The 23291-nt window shown below is 32.5% G+C and overlaps 4 protein-coding genes across 5 annotated transcripts; 3 read left to right on the plus strand and 1 right to left on the minus strand.

Moving 5' to 3' along the window:
* The first annotated feature begins 769 nt into the window (after positions 1-769).
* On the plus strand, positions 770-4538 carry LOC107434161 (uncharacterized). Its single transcript, XM_016045585.4, has 4 exons — positions 770-960; positions 1912-2001; positions 2760-3027; positions 3716-4538. Exons 1-4 carry the CDS (start codon positions 918-920, stop codon positions 4020-4022), a joined length of 708 nt encoding a protein of 235 aa, XP_015901071.1. The 5' UTR covers positions 770-917; the 3' UTR covers positions 4023-4538.
* An 824-nt stretch (positions 4539-5362) lies between these two features.
* LOC107434176 (uncharacterized protein At2g38710) lies at positions 5363-10993 on the plus strand. 2 transcript variants are annotated; one of them, XM_016045606.4, is made up of 5 exons: positions 5363-5847; positions 8230-8349; positions 9185-9299; positions 9737-9830; positions 10483-10993. In XM_016045606.4, the coding sequence occupies exons 1-5, from the start codon at positions 5744-5746 to the stop codon at positions 10686-10688; spliced, it is 639 nt and encodes a 212-aa protein (XP_015901092.3). In that variant the 5' UTR covers positions 5363-5743; the 3' UTR covers positions 10689-10993. The 2 variants fall into 2 exon arrangements, with proteins under 2 accessions (XP_015901092.3, XP_048325678.2); XM_048469721.2 differs by lacking the exon at positions 5363-5847 and adding an exon at positions 5919-5938.
* Positions 10994-12734: 1741 nt separating this feature from the next.
* Positions 12735-17469, plus strand: LOC107434175 (vesicle-associated membrane protein 727). The gene is made up of 6 exons (XM_016045605.4): positions 12735-13036; positions 13500-13755; positions 13866-14067; positions 14153-14273; positions 16910-16972; positions 17079-17469. Exons 2-6 carry the CDS (start codon positions 13566-13568, stop codon positions 17220-17222), a joined length of 720 nt encoding a protein of 239 aa, XP_015901091.3. The 5' UTR covers positions 12735-13036; positions 13500-13565; the 3' UTR covers positions 17223-17469.
* A 3646-nt stretch (positions 17470-21115) lies between these two features.
* On the minus strand, positions 21116-21811 carry LOC107434153 (protein FANTASTIC FOUR 1-like). Its single transcript, XM_016045576.1, has one exon. It carries the CDS (start codon positions 21809-21811, stop codon positions 21116-21118), a length of 696 nt encoding a protein of 231 aa, XP_015901062.1.
* Positions 21812-23291: the final 1480 nt, after the last annotated feature.

A 23291-nucleotide genomic window follows, 5' to 3' on the forward strand; every position in this document is an offset into this window, starting at 1 on the left:
GCTTCAAATGAAATATATTATATGAGTTACATAATGCTAGCTGCTGCAAATGGAATATCCCATTGAGTACTTGAAATGGAGATTTATTAAATTAGTAATTAACATCAAGTAGTGATTCTGTCTTGAACATAATGCTGCTCTATAAATTTTCCTAAGTCTAACAAGAATATTTATGCTAGTTAATTATATGTAGATTCGATTCCACTATTATCGTAGTAAACAATTGCGAAATCACTAGGCTAAAAATGAGAGAACCCTTTTATCATGCTATTCTTTTATCATTATTTTCAGCTAAAGAAGCATAATTATTCATAATTTTTTTAGTGGATAATTATTCATAAATTGAATGAAAAAATAAAAAAATAACAATAATAAAAGGGAAAATAGCTTTGTGTAGTGCGGGAGTTATTTTCAAACGTTTAAAATAGATTTTAAGAAAATAAAACCCCTTCAATGCGCAATTTGACTTATTTTTCTTTTTTGGGTAAAAAAAATAAATAAATAAATAACTATATGAGCATGCTTTTTGACTAGTTTAATTAAAAAAAAAAATTCTACTTTCGTTAATTGATTTACCTTTATTAATATCTAAAAAATCATTTTTTTAATTTAAAAATAAATACAACTACTTTTAATATCTAACAAATTTTATTTTTAAACAATTCCATGCTTTGAAATTGCTCATAAAATATTATTTTTATTATTATTATTATTTATTTTTTTTTTTTTTGGGTGAATTAAAATATTATATTTCTTTTAACCTTTTCCCGGTCTCGAATTATTTTCGTTACCAGAGGAGGACCAAACTGGTGGGTAAGAAGGCAAAGCCCAAGGTATCAAGCAGAGCCTAGGAGAGGAAGAACATTTTTGTGGTGCTCGACAATTTTTTGAAGAAGATTTTTTTTGATAATTACAATATGTATCATCCTACTAGAGGTGGCGTTCGCGGTGGGCGAGATCGTAAGTTCTCTTTTTTTTCTTTTCTTTTTTCTGCATATAGTTTATAAATTAGGGTTTGTTCTCATTTTCTTTATGTTGGAAATTTGAGATTCTATCTGGTTTTTCGATTGGTTTCAGATAATATTTTCAAAATCTTAGTGTAAAGGCTTTCATTTGATGTGATTCTGCCGAAAGGGTTGTTGAAGATTTGTTGTATTTAGTAATTTAATCGATAGGACAAGTTGATTTGTAATTCAATTATCGAATTTTTCGGTGATGCTGAACAAGTTCGAAACCGGGTTCTTCATGTTTTAGATGGACTTTATATTGAAATTTTGAATTTAGGATAATGGGGAAATTTTAGTTCATAAATAACTTGATAGTGTGTTTAGGTTGCTTGTGGTAATTTGAGGAGCAATGTAATCTAAATGGTTAGCATATTTTTAACTTCTTCTGGTTTTCAAAATTTGAAGTTTATGCTTCTTGATGGCTGAAGCAAAATGGTTCTGAGATCCATCATCTCATATATTTTCTGTTTCTCTACCATAATGAGTATTAGTGTAATGAGAAGTTATGATTATTAATTTAGCATGCTTATATTACCTAAAGTAAGCCTTTAAGCTAGCTGGCTATGAATACCCCTTTTGGTTGCTAAACTATGCATTTAGCAATGTTTCTTTGGCTGCAAATTAATTTTGATATCCTGTATTAAATTTGGAACTCAGACAACTTGATTTTTTTTTTGTCTGCTTGTTGGAAAAATACATGAAGTTTTAAATTTTAACATGATAAATTGTAACATAATATGGCCTTTCAGGTTTCTTCTGACCTTTAAGTTGCTAATGATGGGGTGTTATCTGTTCATACTTATCTAAGTTTTAAATGCTTGATTGGTTTTTCAACTTATGATTGCTACTTGTTTAAATCTGTTTCTGATTCGGTTAATTTCCTGCTTGTTTTTGTTTCGCACAGAATTTAGTTGGGATGACGTAAAAGTTGATAAGCATCGAGAGAACTTTCTCGGTCACAGCATCAAGGCCCCTGTTGGAAGATGGCAAAAAGGTAACAATATATTTAAGTCCTTTAAGTTTACCATTTGCCATGGGTCGTTCACATACGATCTTGATTGTGAGCATGTAAAACTCTCACTTTGCTGCAGTTGCTGATTTTATTGTTAGACTTCTGCAGTGATTGATTGCATCCCATATGGCAATTGTTGATTAAAGGTTCACTTATCTCTTATTACCATGAATCTGATATTGACTTTCTCAATCACACTAAGTATTTGAATCTTCTTTTGAGAGTACCAGTTATCTTTAAAGTTGAAGCTACAAAACTAAATAGACTTCCCTAAACTTAGAGATACTGAACTAGAGACCTCTTTAAGTAACCAGGCGTTTTGGCAGGTTGAATTACAAATTTTCCCAAAAAGATAAAGCTATTAGGAAACTAGCCCCAAATGCGTCCATGTTAAACTAGTAAATGCAAACATTTATCAAGCCAGAGTTTGGGTTGCTGGCCACATGAAGAGTGTTGCTTCCTTTTTATTTTTTGGACTTCATAAAATTATGAATTGTGGAATGGCTGTTAGAAAGTACTAAAGTTAGAGCTCTTTTCACGTGCTCTTTGCTTTTGGGAGTTGTGAATGGTTTTTATGATTTCAGCGATTATAAATTATTGTCCTGAAATTGCAGTAGTTCTCTGGTTCCTTAACAGTGAGTAGTTGTTTTTTCATTACTTTATTTCTTTATGCACAACTTTGAGATTTATTATTGATAAAGAATGTCTCAGCTGTTCAATTTTTTGTTCATTTCCAACAGGAAAAGATCTACACTGGTATACTAGGGATAAAACTTCTTCGAGTGCAGACATGGAGGCTGCAAAAGAAGAGATTAAAAGAGTTAAGGAACAGGAGGAGCAAGCCATGAGGGAGGCTCTTGGCTTAGCTCCTAAACGATCAAGCCAACCTCAAGGTAGTCGCCTTGATAAGCATGAGTTTTCGGAGCTTGTAAAGCGTGGCTCTACTGCTGAGGATGTTGGTGAGGGGCATGCTGATGCAGCGCATGTTCATGGTCTGGGGTTCTCAAGGTACTTGACCAGAAAATAAATTAACAACTGATTGAATTTCTTAGCAAATGCTTTTCTGCCCTTTTGATATTTATATCCTAACTTCTCTTATATTTTCCATAATTGCATTTATTATCATCATGCATTCGGAATTGACTTATAATGGTGTTGCCTCTTTGTTACATTTTTTATTTTATTTTATTTCTTTTGAAAACTTTAAAGAATGTTGTTCTATATATGTCTGAGCAAAGACCACACCACCATTTTGTATGTGAATATGACAATAAATAGTGGGGAGATTGGGTTAGTATTTGGTAGTTTGAAAATTTTAATTTAAATATATTCATACTTGAGCTAGAGGAGTTTTGGTGGACAAGTACAAGCGAGCTTATTCGTGTGTACCTTTGTGAAGATTTTAACACATTTTGCATCTGATGGCTGGGTCTGTGCCTAATTTTTGAGGCTTAAGTGAATTGAGAGTCAGGCCTTGGCTGGCCAGGGTTGGATATTTAGTCTTATTTTCTTTGAAATATAGAGCATCTTCAACTGTAGGTAACTAAAATTATTATGTTTGTGTTAAAAATGCAATAATAGTCTCTTTTTGGATTAATTTTTAGTTCAGCACCTGGGGATCACTGTTCAAATGTCGCGAAATACATGTGGCCTTATACTTACAATCTCCGTTCAAATCTTTCTTAACATACTGCAGAGCAAATCGCCCATACATGGAGTCAAGTTCTCATCAACCAGCAGTCAAGGATGTGCTACCTGAAGTGAAAACAGTGGCAATGCCATCGTCATCAACAATAAAGACTGATGAAGGGGAAGCAGAGGATGAAGATGGTCGAAAGAAAAGGAAGCGTGAAGAAAAAAAACAGGAGAAGCATGAAAGACGTGAGAAGCGTGAAAGGCATGAAAAGCATGAGAGGCGTGAAAAGCATGAAAAACACCGTTCCTCAGATGACAGGAGGAAACACAGGAAAGACAAGGAGAGGAGAAGACATGATTCGGACTGAAGTAGTTTCCAAAACCACAAATGCTATGCAATGTTCTATTTGGTGATATCTTGTCCCTTCAAAAAATTGTATGTAATTTTACTCATGCAAATTTATGCTGCATTTATGTGGGATAATTAGGCAAAAGAAAGTCCCTTACAGATGCTCTTCTGAAGAAATAGAAATGGTTTTTATGATCATCTGACCATCATATCCGAACATGAGGTTGGTGCAAAATCAGAGGCCTTCGCTCTGTAATATACAAGTGTCCTAATAGCTTTGTAGAATTTTTGGCATGCTTTCAATCTGTATGATGGTGAAAATATATTCTGTTTCTATTCCTTGTTAGCTGGTCAAGGTGTTTTGTATTTTCTCAGCGAAATTAGAGTTCCAATCTTTTTCAGGTAATCATATCATGAAAAAGACTGAAACGTGGCGTATTTGCTAATGATGTGTCCACGTAGTGGGATTGCCAATTACTTGTTTGGTTGAGTTGTGACAAATTACATTATTGTAACGTGTAACCTCTTCCGTCCATTAGGTACTTTTTGGTTTAGTCTTTTCAGTATAAGTTAGTTTGGAAATTTTGAAAGTGATATATATACAAAATATTAAACAGAATTAGTAAACTTAAAAAATATTATTATTATTTTTTTTCCAACCGAGGAAAAAGAATAAATAACTTTTAACTTATAGACGTTTCTTAATACATTGACTAAATTGCGAAGAAAAATAATAAATTATATGACAATATATATATATTTATTCGATAAATTGGGAAGAAGATTTTAACATGCTTTGGGGTTATCACCAGAGACAATACTAAGACAATTCATATAAATTTTGTTTTCCAATAATTAGTTAAATAATTTCCCTTATTTAAAGATGTACTATGAGTACATTTCATAATTTTCAATTAAAAACTATGAGTCCATTTCATAATTTTCAATTAAAAAATAATATATTCTTTTAAGAATATGATAAACAAAATTCTAATTATTTTTGCTTTAAATAACTAATAATGGTTGAATGCTAATGCTGCCTTACCTATCATCTATGACCAAATAAAAAAATTTAGGAGCTGCCAATTCTTTGAAGAGTAGGGTTCTTCATACCAACCCTGCCCTACTCTTTTTTATTCTTTGGATTTCTTTATCATCCAATTATGAATTTTAGAATCCTTTACCCTTTTTTTTTTTTTTCCTTTTTTCAGTCCTTTTTTTTCTTTTTAATTGTTTCTTTATAACACTTTCTCTTGGCATTATTTGGGTACATCGCCTCACTGAAAAGGACTAGAGGGGAAGAAAAAATAAAAATTTATATATATATTTAAATAAAACGGCAATGGCAATTCACATTGGGAAGGAATCCCACAAAAAGTTCCAAAAGAAAGGGAAAGCATAGTGAAAAATAATAAAATAAAATAAGAAAACAGAAGGGTATAATGGGGAAAATGGTAGTTTCATAATTTCCAGTGGTGGCTTCAAAGAAAGAAAGCAGCAGAGAAAGCACAGAGAGAGAGAGAGAGAGAGAGAGAGAGTGGTTTTTAATGTGTTTTTTGGTTTTCTTGCTTCGATCATTTTGCTGAGGCACGACCTCTCTCTCTTCTGTAATTCTCTTCTTTCTGTTTTGCATTCATTATACAATTGAACGCTAAGAAAAACCCATAAACAATTGCCTAAAAAAGAAAAAAAGGAAAATTGCTTTTAAGGAAATTAACAAAGAAGAAGAAAAAAACGAAAATGGTGTCGGCAAGCAAGGAGATGGTGGTATACTGTTTTGATACTCTTGTTTCTCACTACAATAGCGAAGAGGCTCCTCCCCCAGCCTTTGATGAGGGTCAACAGTAATCTTTCTTTCTTCTCTCTGTTTGTGTTTATGTATGCATGCTAGAGGAAATGATCATATGGGTTTGCTTTTTGATTGATGATGATGGGGTATGGTGATTGTCCTTTTAAGTTTTTGAAATTTCCTTTCTAGGTTTTAATTTCTAGTTGAGATTATTCTACTTGCGATGAATTTTTCGGTGGTTTGATGTGATCGCATGACTGTCAAGGCTTTATGATTATTTTCTTGAAAATTTTGTACTGCTATTAGTAGGGAACAGTTACTTTGGGATTTCAGTTTGATGCATGGATCTTCTGTTTTCAGTTTTGTGTCTTGCATTATTTTCAATTTTTTTTTTTTTTTTTCTGCTTCTGAGAATCTGAGATTTGCGATGCTAGGTTTCTTGTTGCTTTGGAAAGAATAATGGAAAGTGCACACTCGATTAGACCAACATCTGTTCTGCTGGAGTCTTAAACACCACTTAGTTGAACCAAAGTAATATCTGTTAAAGTTGAGTCATGCTTTAGAGTTTTGTTAAAGTTGGAATCCACTTATTTGAGAATTGTTTTGATTAGAGTTAAATAAGTTGATGAGAAGGGCCTAAGCCTGGCAAGGTCAATCCGTTTTCTAAAAGGGGTTCTGTTAAGATAGCATTGGCTGAGAAGGGATGCAGTGGACATTTCATATGATGAGACCAATCTAGTTTTGGCTTCAGTCTATCTTCCATGGAATAATTACAATGAGCCTTCTGTGGTGTTTGGTTTAACTTTTGAACACAAGATTATAAATTCTCAATATTTCTCTTTCATTCTAATATATTGTCTTTATGTTGTTTTGTTGAGAAACATCTTTTCTACAGTTTGTTGTTATGTTGATTTCCTTAAATTGGTGTTTGTACATTGGATATAGGAGTCCACCATGTTGTCTGTTAGTAGTCAGCTCACATGGTGTCCAGACATGTACTTATAAATCCTCTCCCACTAGCCCCTTGTTTTATTTTTCTGTACCATTTTATGATCGAGGGAATGATCTGTTGACTTTCAAAGTAACCATCTATTTGCTCTTGAGAAAGTTCGATGTCTGGCTTGGAATTTGTATGCCTGGGCATGGCTTTTGTGATGTTCAACTAAGTTAATAGATGACTAAGGTGATTGATTTCAGTATGCCTTGGACTTCTACTTTGATCAGTTGTCCTTTAACCGCAGGGGACTTTTCATAGATATGTGTCTGATTTACTATAATTATTGGTCCTAAATAACTTGTTTAAGGTACTTCAGGTATAGACTGTTAGAAATATGAAACTTTTGGCTTCTTATTTGCTGGCTCCTTTCATGACTGTACTATTTGCTCAAGTTTTTTGGATAACTTTGGTAAAGAAATTTGGGTCCTCCATGAACTAGGAAGGTGAACAAAGATATCATACACATATACCTTGTATTTATGTGTCTATGTGTGTATACTTGTGCAAATGTAAGTAATTATTCCTTTTTAGCTAGCGGCAATCGTTAGGGCCCATTATGAATAAAGGTGGAGAAATCTTGCTTTCATGATACAGTCTCAAGATTGTTGCAAGTCCTTGAATTTTACTGAATGAAGCTGTTAAGACACTTCAGAATGTAAGAAGATTTCATTAGGTTGGATATGAGGGGTAGATCTCTCTAATGGTGGCTGAAGTTGGTTTGATATATATTGAGTTGCAGTTACAGTCTAGGGTTCAATTTCTGCTGCATAATAGGTGCTGTGCAAAATTTAGATATAAAAAGATAGTGATAAAAGGAGGAACTTAGATGTGGCCTCATGCAAAAAACAGCTAGAGAAGAAATAGTTTGATGGGATATGATGCTAATTTATTGCCAAAAGTAGACATATGACCTGTATAGTGTGTGATATTTTTGTTAACTTTTCAGTTTTCACCGAGAGAGAAGAGTTAGGTGTGGACCTGGGTGTTAATGTTAAAATGTAACAAATAAAGATGGGCCGAGAATTCAATTCAATTGGGCTTTTGAATTCCACAAATATCGGTATATTTTTCAAATGAGATGGCTTGCCATATTTTTTATTTTTTTTTTAAAAGTGCTAAGTTTATTATAAGTGGTTAGCTGTCTTGTTATATATAGTATGTTATTTTCAATATGTGTCCTTGTACATGTATATGAAATTTAATCATTTCAGCCAAGTCTTTCATATCCTAATTTCTTTGTTAGACTGGTCAATTTGACCTCTACACATGCACCTGCACCTGAGAATAATTGCAACATAAGTTCAACATTTTAATTTTATTTTGGTCTTGTTTTGTCAAAAAGTTATAATGAAGAAAGATACATAGAGCTTTATGCATTGCCTAGACTAATCTTGTTCTTCTTGATTGGCGCGTCTGATATAAGTAACAATTTGATCTCAGCCCATTGTTTGTTACCTGGAAGAAAGTGGTGAATGGTTCAGAGCCTCGTTTACGTGGATGTATTGGAACACTTGAAGCACGTTGCTTGATCAATGGCTTCAAGGATTATGCTCTAAACAGGTATCATCAAATAGTCTTCCATGTATGATGTATCTGTCTTTATTTTTGGAAAAAAATTGTGTAACCCCTTTATTTTGACATAATTGAAGCAGGCCACCACTGATATGAATATTGATTAAGTGGTTCCCTTGCAATGACATATAAATTGTCTAATCTCATGAATATGAGCAGCTGCTCTTCTTAATTTTTCATTTTGCATTCATGTGGATATAAGAAAGTTTATCAATATATAAGTAGAAGAATATAAGCAGCAAGTACTAGAAATCATCTGTTTTTGGATTTTTCAGGCTTGGTCTGTTTTCTTTGGCTGATTTTGTGTGGTTGTTGAATTTAGTATTGACTTGCTAAGAGATGTAACTTATCCATAGTATTTAAACATACTTTCACATGCAATGGCTGTGTCCCTGTTAAACCTGTCAATGAACCTGCACCTTTTGAATTAAAATCACCCCCATTTTTACATTTCTTAGCCAATGGATCCACATTGTGGAATGGTATCCCAGGCATATTTTCTTCATTTCTGTATTATCTATTAAATGATGTTCCTATATAAAGTGTAAGTCTTTTAACTAATGGTTTCTAGTTTGACTTTTTGGGTATCATCTTCACCATATGTCTTCAGGCTCATTGAGCTATAGCAAAAGGCAGTTATGACTTTTGACTGTGAGTAAAATGTAAGAATTAAATTGAATTTAATATTGACCGACTATGTAGTTTCCTCATTCCTCCCTGCCTATTTTCTCTTTCTTTTTTATGTGGGACTTTAAATCAGATTCTAGTTTTGAGAAGTTAGCCAATGCTTATTTTGGTTTACATTTTTTTTATTTTTTTGCAGTGCTTTGAGGGATCGCAGGTTTCCTCCCATACAACCTAAGGAATTACCTTTTTTGGAGTGTACAGTTTCTATTCTGACTGATTATGAAACTGCTAACCATTATCTTGACTGGGAGGTATATTTCAGTTTATTTGTCTTCACTTTTTGGACACTTGCAGGATTTTTTGAAACATGCCTAACTTATTATGCTTGCTGTTCAGACAATCTGATATACTTCTCTTGTCCCAAAATACTTAATGGAAACAGCTTTTGTAATTTGGTCTTTCATTATACTGTCCCTAAGCCAGAGACCATATAAGCTTTCAAACCCAATCACAATCCATGGACGAATAGAAATTTCAGATTGGTTGTTGCCATGATAGTTTGGTGGTGATTGGAACAATCAACTCTTCCACATGCTGCATGTGGGTTTGATTATGCAAATTACTTGGTAATCTCCTATGGTTATGTGGATCGATAACCAGGTTCTGCTATAATATGCACGAGAAGTATAGCAAGTCATTAGTGAAGTTTTCTTTCCCATTATCTTATTGTTAGATGTTCTTTTTGCAGATTGGAAAGCATGGTATAATTATTGAGTTTACAGATCCTGACTATAATACTAGGCGCAGTGCCACATATTTGCCTGAGGTGGCTGCCCATGAGGGTAATTCTTTCCAACTTATTACATGGACATTTTTCTTCATTTTTTTTTTTTTTTTTTTTTCAAGTATGAAAGCTAGGAGCGTTCTGACCTAAAAGCTATAGTGTTTTTAGGCTTGTTCAAATCTTTCAACAAAATTCTTATAATTTTTGAACTGTCTTCTACTTTTCCCAATGGGACAGCTCGTGGCAATAGTCATCTTGCTTTAAGATTATTAATGGGATGTGTGCTTTTGGAAAAAGGAGGAGAAAAAAAAAAAAAAAAATTCTCTGCAACTATACGCATACTTGAGGGATGACATGAAACCAAGTCTTGTTAATCAACCAAATACAAATTTTTTATGTTCCCTGAGAACAATCCCAAGACAAATATGACTGATAGTTCAATGTAAAACTTTAATAAACTTGCTGGAATTTTTATCCCAATAATTTGTCTAGATACCTCATACCTTGTAATAATTTGGTAAAGATAATGATGTTATCATACTTATATGTGCTTATTTTATTTATTTTGTGCAAAAGTAAGTTCTTTTATGTGAAGTTCAAAGGCTTATTCTGAAGTGCATCTGTTTTAGCTTAACATGCACCAAACTTTCATGAACTGGTCCTACCATTTGGCTAAATATATTCCTTCCATCAATATGTCTGGGTTTCAGGTTGGACCAAAACAGAGGCAATTGACTCATTGATGCGCAAAGCAGGATACAGCAGCACCATTACCGAGCAGCTAAGGAAGCGGATTAGACTGACCCGATACCAGAGCACATTATGCACCATGCAATACAGTGAATATGTTTCGTATGTCAGGGAAGCCAGAGGTGCAGCTCCGTCTATTGTTGGGGTTAAGCCTGCCAACTATTGATTTTTCCAAGCTGCTTTTTCCTAAGACCAGAAAGCTAGTTTGGTTTAAAACAAAAAGGGAATACCATTCAAAAAGAAAATCTGGGTTGGAATTGAATTTGCTAATTGTTCCATCCTATTGCTGCTTCTGTATTGTTGTAACCTGTTGATATCATTCTTCAAATTCATTTTGATTTTGGAGAAAGAAACTAGAAACGCTGGTTGAACTAAGATTGCTCTGTTTTTAGCTGCCCATAGCTGACATTCTTCAGCAGCTTCTTTGGGAAAAACTTGACTCTGTTTTAAATTTGGTTCGTGATTCAGTCATCCTGGGATGTTAGTTCCACATTAAATTTTCATTTTTCAAACTGGCTGCAATTCATTATTCTCATCCAATTGAGAGCAATGTTCTAAAAGGCGTAAGGCATCGCAAGGAGGCAAGGTCAAGTCTTAAGCTTTACGAGTCTAGACGTGAAAAGGCGTTTTATAATTATATTATTATTTTAATTATTATAAAGCGATTAAATGAACAAAATAATTTATCTTTTATATGTCAAAATATGATTATAGCAATAGCTAAAGTATATATTAATTTAGAAATTATTAGGTACTTGGAGGTTTGTAATATATATTTTTTGAAACTATTATGTTGTTGCAAACTTGGAAAACATGAATTTTCATAAATCTATTATGATCAATTACATGTTAATTCATATTTATACATATATATATATAATTGATCATAGTAGATTTATGAAAATTTATGTTTTCCAAATTTGCAACAACATAATAGTTTCAAAAAATATATATTACAAACCTCCAAGTACCTAATAATTTATAAATTAATATATACTTTAGCTATTGCTAGAATCTAATTCTTGTCTAATTCTTTATCAGACTATTTCTAAATTAATATATACTTTAGCTATTTTTATAATCTAACTCTTATCTACTTCTTTATTAGACTCTAATTCAATATCTACATCTTCATCCAACTCATTTTCAATTGTTATCAATTATTTTTTAATATTTTTTAAAAAATAACTTTTAAAAAAAAAACTTTGAACAAAAAGGCTTCCGTCTTTTGACATCTAAGTACGCATTAGGCAGTTAACACAATATTGACTGTCTTTTTCTAAGCTTTGTTATTATGCAAGGTATTATCTAAAAGCATTACGTTTAGATGCGCCTAGACGACATCTTTTTCAGTCTTTTAGAACACTAATTAAGAGCCTTATTTATTTGGAAGGAAGTAAAATTATGCATGCTTATCTTTTATATAGTGATTTTAAAATGTCTAAAAACTAAAATATGTAATATTTTATAATTATAATATATATATTTTTAAGAGACTTAACATATATAATATTAAATTAAATAGATATTATATTAGCCATTTCGAATAACAAAAGAATAAAAAACAATTATTATCAAAATGAGCTTAGGACTTTTATTTGGTTAAAAAAATAAGTTTGCACAATTATTAATAAATAAAGCTAAAGAACATTGAAGCCGAAACTAAAAACGTTTACCACACGACAACTGACTTGACCAGCCACTTCTTGGTTCTTATCATTTGATGAATAAAATTTCAGGATAATTAAAAACAATTGCTTATTTAAATAAGAAAAATTGGTAAGACTAAGCTTATAAATATTTTGGGGGAAACAAAAATTTAGCAAGACAGAAGAAAAACCATCACTGAACTTAGGAGAATGGAAAGAACTACTAAAAAATATATATATATATGGATGCTAAAAATTTTTAAAAAGAAAAAGGAGGTTAAATATACAAGTTTGTGAAATTGTAAATATTTTACGAAATTTGGACTTAATACATAAGTTTTGATAATAATAAATCATTCTAAACATTATTTTCAAGTCACTTAAAAAAAAAATTATTTTCAAGAGGCTAATCACCTTTAATTTTTTTTTTTTTTTTTTTGGGGGGGTACAAAAAAACCTTTAGAACACTGAACACTTTTTCATACGGCACAAATATTTTAAAACAAATATATTGAAATATTCTATAAATTTTTAGGAAGTTATAAAGATTTCGGGAAATTGTGGAGAATTTTGGAAATTACAAAGATTTTGGGGGAAAAATTGATAAGACCCAAAGAAAAAAAAAAACAAAAGAGAGAGAAACGCCATGTCGTAGAAGCAAGAACACCCTGGACCACGTCGCGTTGAGAAGGCAAAGAGAGCATCCGAGGCTCTCAGACCCGTCATCCATCCTCTTTCTACCCCAAGACTTTCTTCCACACGAAGCAAACAAACCAAAATCCCCGTTTTTCTCAAACCGTTTTCTCTTCAATTCCTTTTTTTGCCTAACACTGCTACTGTATCCGATCCGTCGCTGATCTTCAAGGTGACTCCTTTCTCTCATCTTTTTCTTTCTTTCTTTATTTTTCAAACTGCCCCATTTCCTCTTTTTGCGTCGAGAATCTCACCTTCCCCTCACTTTTTTTTTTTCCCTAATTTTTTTTTAGTTTAATTTTTTTTTTTTAACCCTCTGTTTGGTTGCTGAGAAAATTTTTAAGGAAAAAAAAAAAAAGGGTAAAGGATCAAAGGGATGGGGAAGATTAAAGATTTATATTGTGGGGTTAAGAAAAGTTAATAATTATTACCATCTAACTTAATATAATTAGCTATGTTGAACTAAGTCTAACTGGAGCAACATTAGAATTTTATCTTTGTTGGATTTTTTTTTTTTTTTTTCACCCTTTCTCAGCGATCAAACATTGTGCTTTGATTTTTGAAAAATTTATATTTTCTTTATCCTTTGCATCTTGCTGAATTTTTCATTTCTATATGATTTTTATATGCTACAGTTGATTTAAAGGACCTATAAAATTTGCTTTTGTGGGTCTGGACGCATTTGGAGTTGTAATCTAGAGATGAGTCACAGAGGGTTAATATATAGCTTTGTTGCAAAAGGAACTGTTGTTTTAGCAGAGCACACATCTTTCTCTGGCAACTTTAGTACCATTGCTGTTCAATGCTTACAGAAACTACCTTCAAATAGCAGCAAGTATACATATTCATGTGATGGATACACCTTTAACTTCCTGATTGACAATGGATTCGGTATTTATTCTCATTTGCAGCCTTGAGATTGTGTTAGTTTCTCTATTCTGATTCGACATGAACGGTTGAAGATGTTTCTTTCTTTTTTTTTTTTTTTTTTTTTTTGGCAGTTTTCCTTGTTGTTGCGGATGAATCCACTGGGAGGAGTGTGCCCTTCGTGTTTCTTGAACGAGTGAAGGATGATTTCAAACAAAGGTATGGAGAAAGCATTAAAAGTGAAGGTGCACACCCGCTTGCAGATGAAGATGATGACGATGACTACTTATTTGAAGACCGATTTAGCATTGCATACAATCTTGATAGAGAATTTGGGTGTGTATATGTTTCTTTTGTTGGAATTGTATGTTCTTATGTGCTTTGCTGTATCAGCAGGTAATTTTGTGCTTTATTCTGACAGGCCGAGGCTTAAGGAGCACATGCAATACTGCATGGAGCATCCTGAAGAAATAAGTAAGCTTTCCAAATTAAAGGCTCAAATTACTGAGGTCAAGGGCATTATGATGGACAATATTGAGAAGGTAATGTTCTCTTTACATGTCAATTGATTTGACGGATTAGAACATTGAATCTGTACTGTGGAATAAGAAACATGCAGTTTTTCTCGTGCTTTTTGTTGGAGATTTTTTTAGTTGTTTTCATATATACTTGCTACTAGCTTTGGAGGTTACTAGTAGCCATTAGTTTGATCTATTTTGGTCCCTTGGATATGCTGATGCAAACTTGGACAAAGTAGAAAGGATAGATTATTTGATCTTAGTTATCTATAAGCAATTTGAGTCTTTATTAGCATCTGCATATATATCAGGACAAGATTATGAAAATTTAATTATGAGATTTACTTTCTTTTTCACACAGTTCAGTTAGGCTTGTCAACCTTAGCCATAGTGTTTGCTATTCTCATCAATAAAATGTCTTTTATTAAAGAAATATTTGTATAATTCAGCATGTTATGTGTATAACTGTGCACTATATAAGTATACTTAAGAGAGAGAGAGATATGTAAGTGCAAATCTTCTGTGTATGTGAAAGATTTAAATACTTGCTGAAGCTTTTCGCTTTAATAAAGTAAAGCTTTTCCATTTAGTAACTGAAACTCTTAGAAAAACTATTCTCATGTCTTCTTTTAATTTATGCCTTCTACATGCATGAAGGAATGAGGGATGAAAGATGAGCTCCTCGATGCCTGTAATAGAAAATATTATTGATTTGAATTTGATTATGTTGGTATGCAAACAGGATTTGTTTGACTTTAGCAAGTGCCTTAGATGATTTACCATCATGAAGCCAACTTGGAAGATTAGTTTGGTATCCAGAAGCTGTTAGGCTGCCAAATGACTGTATAAGATTGACAAATTATCAGCAAGATCAATTTGGTCATCCGCCATTCAGCTAAATTTGATAAAAGGAACTGTATATTCTTGTTGGTGAGATTGTATGCATCTCTTATGATAGATTTAGAATCAAGATCTAGTTTTGATTTTTGAACATTCAACGTTTAGATATTAAGTTCAGACTAGATTAGAAGCCAGGTTTCAGAGAAAACATCCTTATATTCAGATTTTAGGCTAGCGTGTTTCATATCTACTTCCAGTTCTCATATTATTTTTTGCTTGAATTTAGATTCATTTATCAAAAAATTGTGTAGGTGTGTGTGACTTCCTGCCACATACATTTTTATTTGAAAGGGTGGTGAAGGGTTGCAAGGACAAAAGTTAATCTGAATTGTTGGAATTGCCCCCCACTCTGTCAAAGCTGTGTTCTTCTTTTCTTTTTTGTTTTTTTCAGTTTAAAAGAGGGAGAAAGGGGGGGGGGGGGGGGGGGGGGGGGGGGGGGGTTGTTTGGAGGATTAGGGATGGCTAATGAGCAAACGTTTGCTAACGTTTATTGCCAACCTTGGTAATAAAATCAGGATAAGTAAGTAATGCTACTTAGGTTCATTGTGGTTTATGTATGGTTATTAAGTTTGAGGTCCTTCTTGGGGTGAAAAAGCATAGAATTGTGGTCTCAATATTGGTGTGTAGGAGGACAAAATTTTATTATATTTGAGAATGGTGTAGTGGTTTGGTTGCTAGGGTGGCTTTCCTTGTGAAGTTGGAAATTTCAGCTACTGTTTTTGGCCATACATCTCAAAGACTAGTACTTTGGATGGTGAGTTTAGAAGGGTAGAAGTTCTATTCTTGGTAGGTCTCAGTTATCGAACATGTTAAACTGTTGCAGTATTTGAACCTTTGATACGTGGTGTGTAATCCCTTGATCTGTGCTGCTGTTGGAAATGTGTCAGCATTCCTTTTTTTTTCTTTTTCTTTTTTTTTTTTTGTTCTTTTTTTTTTTTTTAAGTTGGCATGAAACAAAGTTAAGAAAAATGTACCCCTGTATCTTGGTGGAAAAGGGTTGGGTTGAGTTGAGATGGATTTTTCTCTGAAGCTTGAAAGCTAAGTATTAAAAAAATAATAATAATAAATAAAAAATAAAAAAAATGAATGGATTGATATTTGATTTGCTGCTGTTGGAATTGCGTTAGCATTCCCTTTTTTTTTTTTTTTTTAAGTTGTCATGGAACAAATTTAAGAAATGTGCCCCTGTATCTTGGTGGAAAAGGGTTGGGTTGAAAGAAAAGTATTTAAAAAAAAAAAAAAATGAATGGATTGATATTTGATTTACTTTCAACGCATAATGACATTTTGATGACTTAATACGTGGCAAAGCTTGTTCTGGAAAGATACACTTTTTGGCTTTATGGAAAACAAGCCTTGTTCCACTAGAATGTTTAAATGAGAATTAGGTTACAAACCACGTTGTTGGAGCCTGGGGCTTGGGGCTGATTAAAAAGGATAGCACCTGGAGGAAGATTTGAGAATTTTATGCTTTAACATAGTTTTTGCCCAAACAGAATGGTTAAACGAGAATTGTGTGAAAAACCAATTTGCTTGACATTGGTTGAAGTATAGCATTAAAAAGTTGGATCTAGCCACATTTCAGTTACTTCTTGGTTATTGGGATATGAGGCTTGTGCTGTTTCCCATTGATCTATCCCCAACTTGTTTAATCCAAACAACGGTTGCTTTGTGTGTAGTCAAAGCAGCCAAGCCACTGAAGTGTTTGCTGCGACTTTAAACTGATCGAATTAGTAATCTTATGTCCTCTTGGATTTCAGGTTTTGGATCGTGGGGAGAGGATTGAACTTCTGGTGGACAAAACAGAAAACCTGCAGTTTCAGGTACTGTCATCGTTGCATTGCATTTAGATGAGTCTTGACTCTTGAGGATGAAGATTTTGTTTTTACATGATAGTGAGGACTTTTTTCTCTGTTTTTTGGGATTCAGGCTGACAGCTTTCAGAGGCAAGGAAGGCAGCTTCGAAGAAAAATGTGGCTGCAGAATCTCCAGATGAAGCTGATGATAGTAGGAGCAATCCTTATAGTAATTCTCATATTGTGGCTTATTGCTTGTGGAGGTTTCTCATGTTGATTTGTCAACAAAGCAATGCTGGAATCCCTAATATGAAATATGGATTAGCTGTTTCTCTTTACTCTGGTGTACAAAATGTTAGTGTTCCTGTATATGGAAACCCTTGACAGTCTAGAAACTTGTGACTTTATTCGACCATGTAATTAAAATCTCTGTACTGCCTATTGCGTTTTGATTTAAAGGACATCATTTGATGAAGAATATGTTATGTTGTTTTTTAATATGATAATAAATGTTCTTTGACTTATTTCCCGCTTTTATATTTTTGGTTGAGATTCCCAACCGTTGGCTGGTCATGAACTGTTAAAAAAAAAAAAAAAAAAATGATTTTACCTTTACTTAGCCTCCCCCCCAAAAAAAAAAAAAATATATATATATATATATATGTATATTTGATTTTAGAAACTTGTGACTTTGTACGACCATGTAATTAAAATCTCTGTACTTTTTTTTTGGTAAAATAAGAAATCCATTTCCACAAGCACAAAAAGCCTCCAAAGAGGAGGAATTACAAAGAAGGCCACCTCCAAGCATGTCAGTAGCCAAAATGTTCAAAAGGTCTCTTGGAAGAGAGACTAAACAACTATTACATTCAAACAGCATATTTTCATGCAAGGCTTTTTTTGCAAGCAAATCTGCAGTAAAATTAGACGATCTAGAGTTCCAAGAACAAGACCAGTTGAAGGTGGCAAAGAGAGACCTAAGAAGAATGAAATCATTTCTGGTAGACCAGACTGCAGGATCCTCCTGATCGGTGATGCCGGTAACATCTAGAGACGAGTCAGATGGCCAGCAAATCTTATCCCATTTCCTATCTGCAGCCAAATTTGCTGCCCACGTGAGGGCCTTAAGCTCAGCTTCAAAAGGAGAGTGACAGCAAACCAGCTTCGAAGCATAATAATTTGATGAAGAATATGTTATGTTGTTTTTTAATATGATAATAAATGTTCTTTGACTTATTTTCTGCCTTTATATTTTTGATTGAGACTCCCAACCATTGCCCAGTCATGAACTGTTAAAAAAAAAATTAATTTTACCTCTACTTACTCTTTCCAACTAATTGTTGCATTCATTATAAATATGAATGTCATGAAATTAACTATATATTTTATGTAACTCTTATATAATAATGCAATATGTATGGTTAATTTTGTCTAATTCATTATAGATTATATGATTGAATGAATTTGATAAAAAGACAAACGCCTAGTTTTTATAATTGGAAAGATAAAAGAGTGTAAATTATAGGACTGTCCAGGGCAAAGTGTCAATAAATACTGTTTTACTTAAAATTAAAAAGAATGGGAACACTTTAATTTATGACCAAATAAGCTCATATTTTCTAATTTGTGAGTTAAATATGCTGTCTGGATGCTTTTAGTATCAGGAACTTATAAAAGGTATGTGATTCTTCTTGCCAAAGGCTAACAATGAATGCTGGGTGGGTTTTGCGTTTTTATTTATTTTTTTAAAATTATATTTGCGATAGTGAAAAACCCTCAAAAAAGAAAATTAAAATTAAAATTAAAAAAAAAAAAAAAGGTGAAAAGCCATAAAAGTTCAAATGGAAACGCCTGCCGACAAAGTTTCCGTACCTTCCTACCAAACAGAAAGAAGAGCAAAAAAACAAAACAAAGGCATTGTTTTTGCCGTGACACTGTGGTTTGTAAATAGAATTTCACTCTTTATAGTGAAATATATAAATAAATATATATATATATATATATATTAAAAAATGTAAACTTACGTCGTACACTTGCATTGTAAAACTATATATTATATATTTGGTTGTTATTATATGAAATTAACCAAAAGAGAAAGAAAAAAAAAATCATATTTTGTCATCTGATAAATTTGAAATTCGATCATTCAATAATTCTTTCTAACCTTCAATACTTAAAAAAAAAAAAAAAAAATTGGAAAACATAAATCATTAAAGTAATATTCAATAGATTTTAATCACTGTCTAAAAGTATAACTGTTTAGAATGATTGATTATAAGATGAATACATTATTTGGATGATGATTATTTAGATTAATGAATGATTATGAAATGAATTCAATATAAAATGAAAAAAAACTACTTCTGTGTATTAATTTAGAATGATTAATTATGAAAATGAACTCAATATCACGTGATATAAACTTCTATTTGTTCATTTAGAATGATTAATTATAAGATATTTAAAGTAATCAACAACTACTTGGTGGTATTGTTATAGAATGGTTTGGTTTTATTTTCGTTCAAATTAATACGTACATTGTATGAGTAAATTAACAGCTACAACAATCAACTAACCACGTATTAAATCTATATTATGCTGTGGTACCCGTGGAACGTAAAATTATTGTACATGGGCAGGAATATCCTCCAATATATACATACCTACGTGATAAACCTGGCTTTATTGGTGGCTTTCTGATAGCGTTTGACGCATATTAATCATTTTGTTGGTCTTTTCCACAGATATGTTTTTATCATCTTTTTGAAGGTGATCGTGCTGGCTGTACTTTCCATCAGAAATATTTTTGTTAATCTTTTAAATAATACATTATTCGAAGTATACAAATCAAATGCCATTGCAGAGATTGCCAATATTGCCCTTGTCTTCGGAATCTTTCGTTACGATTTACTACTTAAAAAATATATATTTCTTTTTTTTTTTTTTTTTTTGCTCAAAGAATATTTCATTATGATTGAGATATTGAACATCAATATTTATAATTATAATTATAATTATTTAACCAAGGAAAATTAACTATACATAAAATTTGAAATAAATTTATCTATTTATCATGATCGGTGAATATCATTAAATGAAATTTTTGTTTATGTGCTAATTAATAATAAATTATATTTAAATGAATTTTAACTTTTAAAAAAATTAAAATTTTCCATGAAAAAATAAATAAAAAATTAATTACTGACACGTGAATTTCATTGGTGATATTCATATATAACGATAAAAATCATTTTTCAATTTATCAAACAACTAAAATAATGGTATTGCTACATGTAGGTTGGTGGTCCTATTTACGGGTCAAATCAACACATACATTGCATGAATATCTTCATGGATATGATTGAGTACGCTGAAGGTATTGACAATACGAGTGGTACAAATTTGTCAATCAAATCTATTACGAAAACAAATAATGATAATAATATTATTATTATTATTATCATCATTATTATGGATTTGAAACTTATGCATCATGAAAGGGAAATTTTTTTTTATTAAACTGTACAATGGAATCTGGATTTTTTATCCTTTTATTCTTGACTTAAACATCATTCCATCAATTATAAATTATAAATTGATATATCAATTAAAATTCTAACTCACTTTTTTCTTTTTGACTCCGCTAACAATTCCATTTAAATATTAGGGATTTTGTTTTTGCTCCTTTCTCTCTCTCTCTCTCTCTCTCTCTCTTCAAACAAGGTTACCTCTGCCATTTTTACCTCCCTCACTTAACCAATTAAAAATCTTCGTCAGCCATTTCCATTCTTTCTTCCAAACCAGCCAATATGCCAATAAGCCGTTTTTTGTTTTTGCTTTTTTATTTATATACTTTTTCTTCTTATTTGAAAGGTGAATTTTTTATTCCCACACCCCATAACTTTTATTTTTTTTGTTACAGTGAGAAGCTATCAACTATTCCATCTAAAATTAAAAACATCAGCCACAAAAAAAGACCAAACATATTAATCTCCAAAAGGAAAATGAAGGAAAATACAAGAACACACTGTTTGAAATGTCAACATGACACAAAGATGACAGCAAAAAAAACACCAAAAGTCACATTATTATTAACCCTAGACTTTCCACAACTAAGGAGTACACTCCATGACTCAAAAAGAGATACAACACACAAAAGGACAATTCTATCTAGTTGCTGTCTTCTTCTTCTTCTTCTTCATCACTGTCAGCTTTCACAATTTGAAACTCATCCTCCTCCATTTCTGTAGCTTCATCATAATCATCATCATCATCATCATCACCAGAAAGAACAAGGTAGAGCTTCAACCGTCCGTCGGCACGAGAAGAACGAAGCAAATCTCGGTTCGGAATCTTAACTTCCTCGACAACAAAGCTCTTGTCATCCTCATTGAATTTCATATAAGCAAAAGTTTTGCCATTCTTGATTGATTTCAAGCAGCTAATTGGTGGTGGAAACGGATTGTTGTTTGTTTTCCATGGATCACCTCCAGCTTTCACACACCAAGTCCTCCCATTTGGGTACTTGTTTTTCTCCTCCTCTTCCTCTTGGCTGTTCTCCATGGAAAGGTTTTCAGCAGTAGTGGTTTGGAGAGAAAGATCTGAAACAGAAGAAGCAGCAGATGACAGAACTGGTGGAATGAAAGAGTCAAGGGATGAGCTACCGCCTGAACTCTCTTTCACCGAGAGGTTGTCGAACAATCCGGCAAAAGGATCATAGTTTCCTTCAATGGGTTCAGACAATGGTGTTGATAATGATGAAGAAGAAAAAGAAGAAGATGATGATGATGATTTTGGCCTTTTGTATGGTGGGGGTTTTAACATGTCTCTCAGGCTTGAAAAGCTATTTGATGACGATGATGTCATTCTTTTTTTCCCAGTTCGCCAAACAAGCAAAACCACTAGAGAGAAAATTGAATTGAGCAGAAAAGAAGAAGAAAATGGTGAGTATGTATAGCAAAAGGGAGAGACAGTAACGCTTAGAAATTCAAAAAACTGGTCAGGAATTTTTTGTCAACTGGCCAATAACATACTGGTATAGTGCATAATTGAACCAATGAGGGAATGACACAAAAAATATGTGTAAGTATTTTTTTGCTATTTACAAGATGATAAAATTTTTAACCCCTCTTAAGATTTACTAATTGGTAAGGGAAAAAAGAAATATGATTTTTTTTTTTTTTTTTTTAATTTTTGCCCAGTTGGTAAAATCTCTATGATAATGCTGCCATGGACTTAGTTTTTTTGTTTTCTACCTTACCTTCTCTTCTTTCCTGAATTATGGATCTTTCTCCAGTCTCTTTTTCTTTTTTTTCTTTTTTTTTCCAACACCAAGCGACTGAAATGTATTTATCTATGTGGGGTGTGGAAGTGGTTTTTATGTACTTTTATTAATTTAATGACGTTTTGAAAATGACTAGGTATAATTAACATTCAATATATAACTGGATACATCAGATATGGCTATGCTGAGGACAACTGCAACTCTTGACCTGTATTCTGGATTTTCCGATGTTACCCTGTCAATAAGGTGAAATGACGATTTTAGCCCTGGGAAAGAAATGGTTGGCTTGTCTACAGTTTTTGGATTTGCCGATGAGCACATGGTTTCACGATATATGGGATGAGAAAAAGCACGAAGGAAAGGGGAAAACAGCAAGGAATCACATTTTCTTTTTTTCTTTTTCTTTTTCTTTTTTTTTTTGTTTATTTTTTTAAACTTCCCTTTTGGTTATTTTGTCGTGTTAAAAAAAAATGAAAAAAATCTCTTCAAAAGTATAAAAACCATGCTTATCAAAGAGAGCAGAGAAAAAGGTAACCAATTACTAAATTTCCAAATTTTACTTTCAAACATCAGTGCCAATTAAGCAAATTCAATAAAAGAAGGGCAAAAGATGCCCTAGCAACCAACCCCCTTTTCAATAAATGTGTATACATAGATGTATATATGTATATATATGCTTGTGAGCATATTAAGTCGGCATATACCAACAAAAGATAAGCCATAAGCATAGCTAGAATATTGAAGATATGTGTGTGTGTGTGTATATATATATATGTTGTTCTTAGTTAGGGTATAGCAAAAAGAGCAGGTTCACTGTTTAGCCTAGCAAAAACAGCAGGTTTTTTGTTGCTCTTTTACTCAACGAGGCTCCATTATTAGGGTGTACTATATGAGCCATTATGGAAAGTTGACACACAGAGGAATACTAGTCCACGTAAAAAGCTTTTCCTTTTCTACAGAATAGGCAAACACTTTTAGCTGTATCACCCTTGAAACGTATCAATCATGCAGTTGTGGATGATTAAGACATCATAAATGATACAGCGGTAGGTTCATGAATTT

This window comes from Ziziphus jujuba, chromosome 8 (assembly GCF_031755915.1).
Source record: "Ziziphus jujuba cultivar Dongzao chromosome 8, ASM3175591v1".
Taxonomy (NCBI): domain Eukaryota; kingdom Viridiplantae; phylum Streptophyta; class Magnoliopsida; order Rosales; family Rhamnaceae; genus Ziziphus; species Ziziphus jujuba.

What these genes read in the sequence shown, in the direction of transcription:
- LOC107434161 (XM_016045585.4), top strand. Translation starts at nt 918, where the DNA reads ATGTATCATCCTACTAGAGGTGGCGTTCGCGGTGGGCGAGATC. An exon ending in CGTTCGCGGTGGGCGAGATC is followed by an intron (nt 961 to 1,911) that starts GTAAGTTCTCTT and finishes TGTTTCGCACAG; the next exon opens with AATTTAGTTGGGATGACGTA. An exon ending in TGTTGGAAGATGGCAAAAAG is followed by an intron (nt 2,002 to 2,759) that starts GTAACAATATAT and finishes CATTTCCAACAG; the next exon opens with GAAAAGATCTACACTGGTAT.
- LOC107434176 (XM_016045606.4), top strand. Translation starts at nt 5,744, where the DNA reads ATGGTGTCGGCAAGCAAGGAGATGGTGGTATACTGTTTTGATACTCTT. An exon ending in GCCTTTGATGAGGGTCAACA is followed by an intron (nt 5,848 to 8,229) that starts GTAATCTTTCTT and finishes ATTTGATCTCAG; the next exon opens with CCCATTGTTTGTTACCTGGA. An exon ending in TGAGGTGGCTGCCCATGAGG is followed by an intron (nt 9,831 to 10,482) that starts GTAATTCTTTCC and finishes TCTGGGTTTCAG; the next exon opens with GTTGGACCAAAACAGAGGCA.
- LOC107434175 (XM_016045605.4), top strand. Translation starts at nt 13,566, where the DNA reads ATGAGTCACAGAGGGTTAATATATAGCTTTGTTGCAAAAGGAACTGTT. An exon ending in TGATGGACAATATTGAGAAG is followed by an intron (nt 14,274 to 16,909) that starts GTAATGTTCTCT and finishes CTTGGATTTCAG; the next exon opens with GTTTTGGATCGTGGGGAGAG. An exon ending in CAGAAAACCTGCAGTTTCAG is followed by an intron (nt 16,973 to 17,078) that starts GTACTGTCATCG and finishes TTTGGGATTCAG; the next exon opens with GCTGACAGCTTTCAGAGGCA.
- LOC107434153 (XM_016045576.1), bottom strand. Translation starts at nt 21,811, where the DNA reads ATGACATCATCGTCATCAAATAGCTTTTCAAGCCTGAGAGACATGTTA.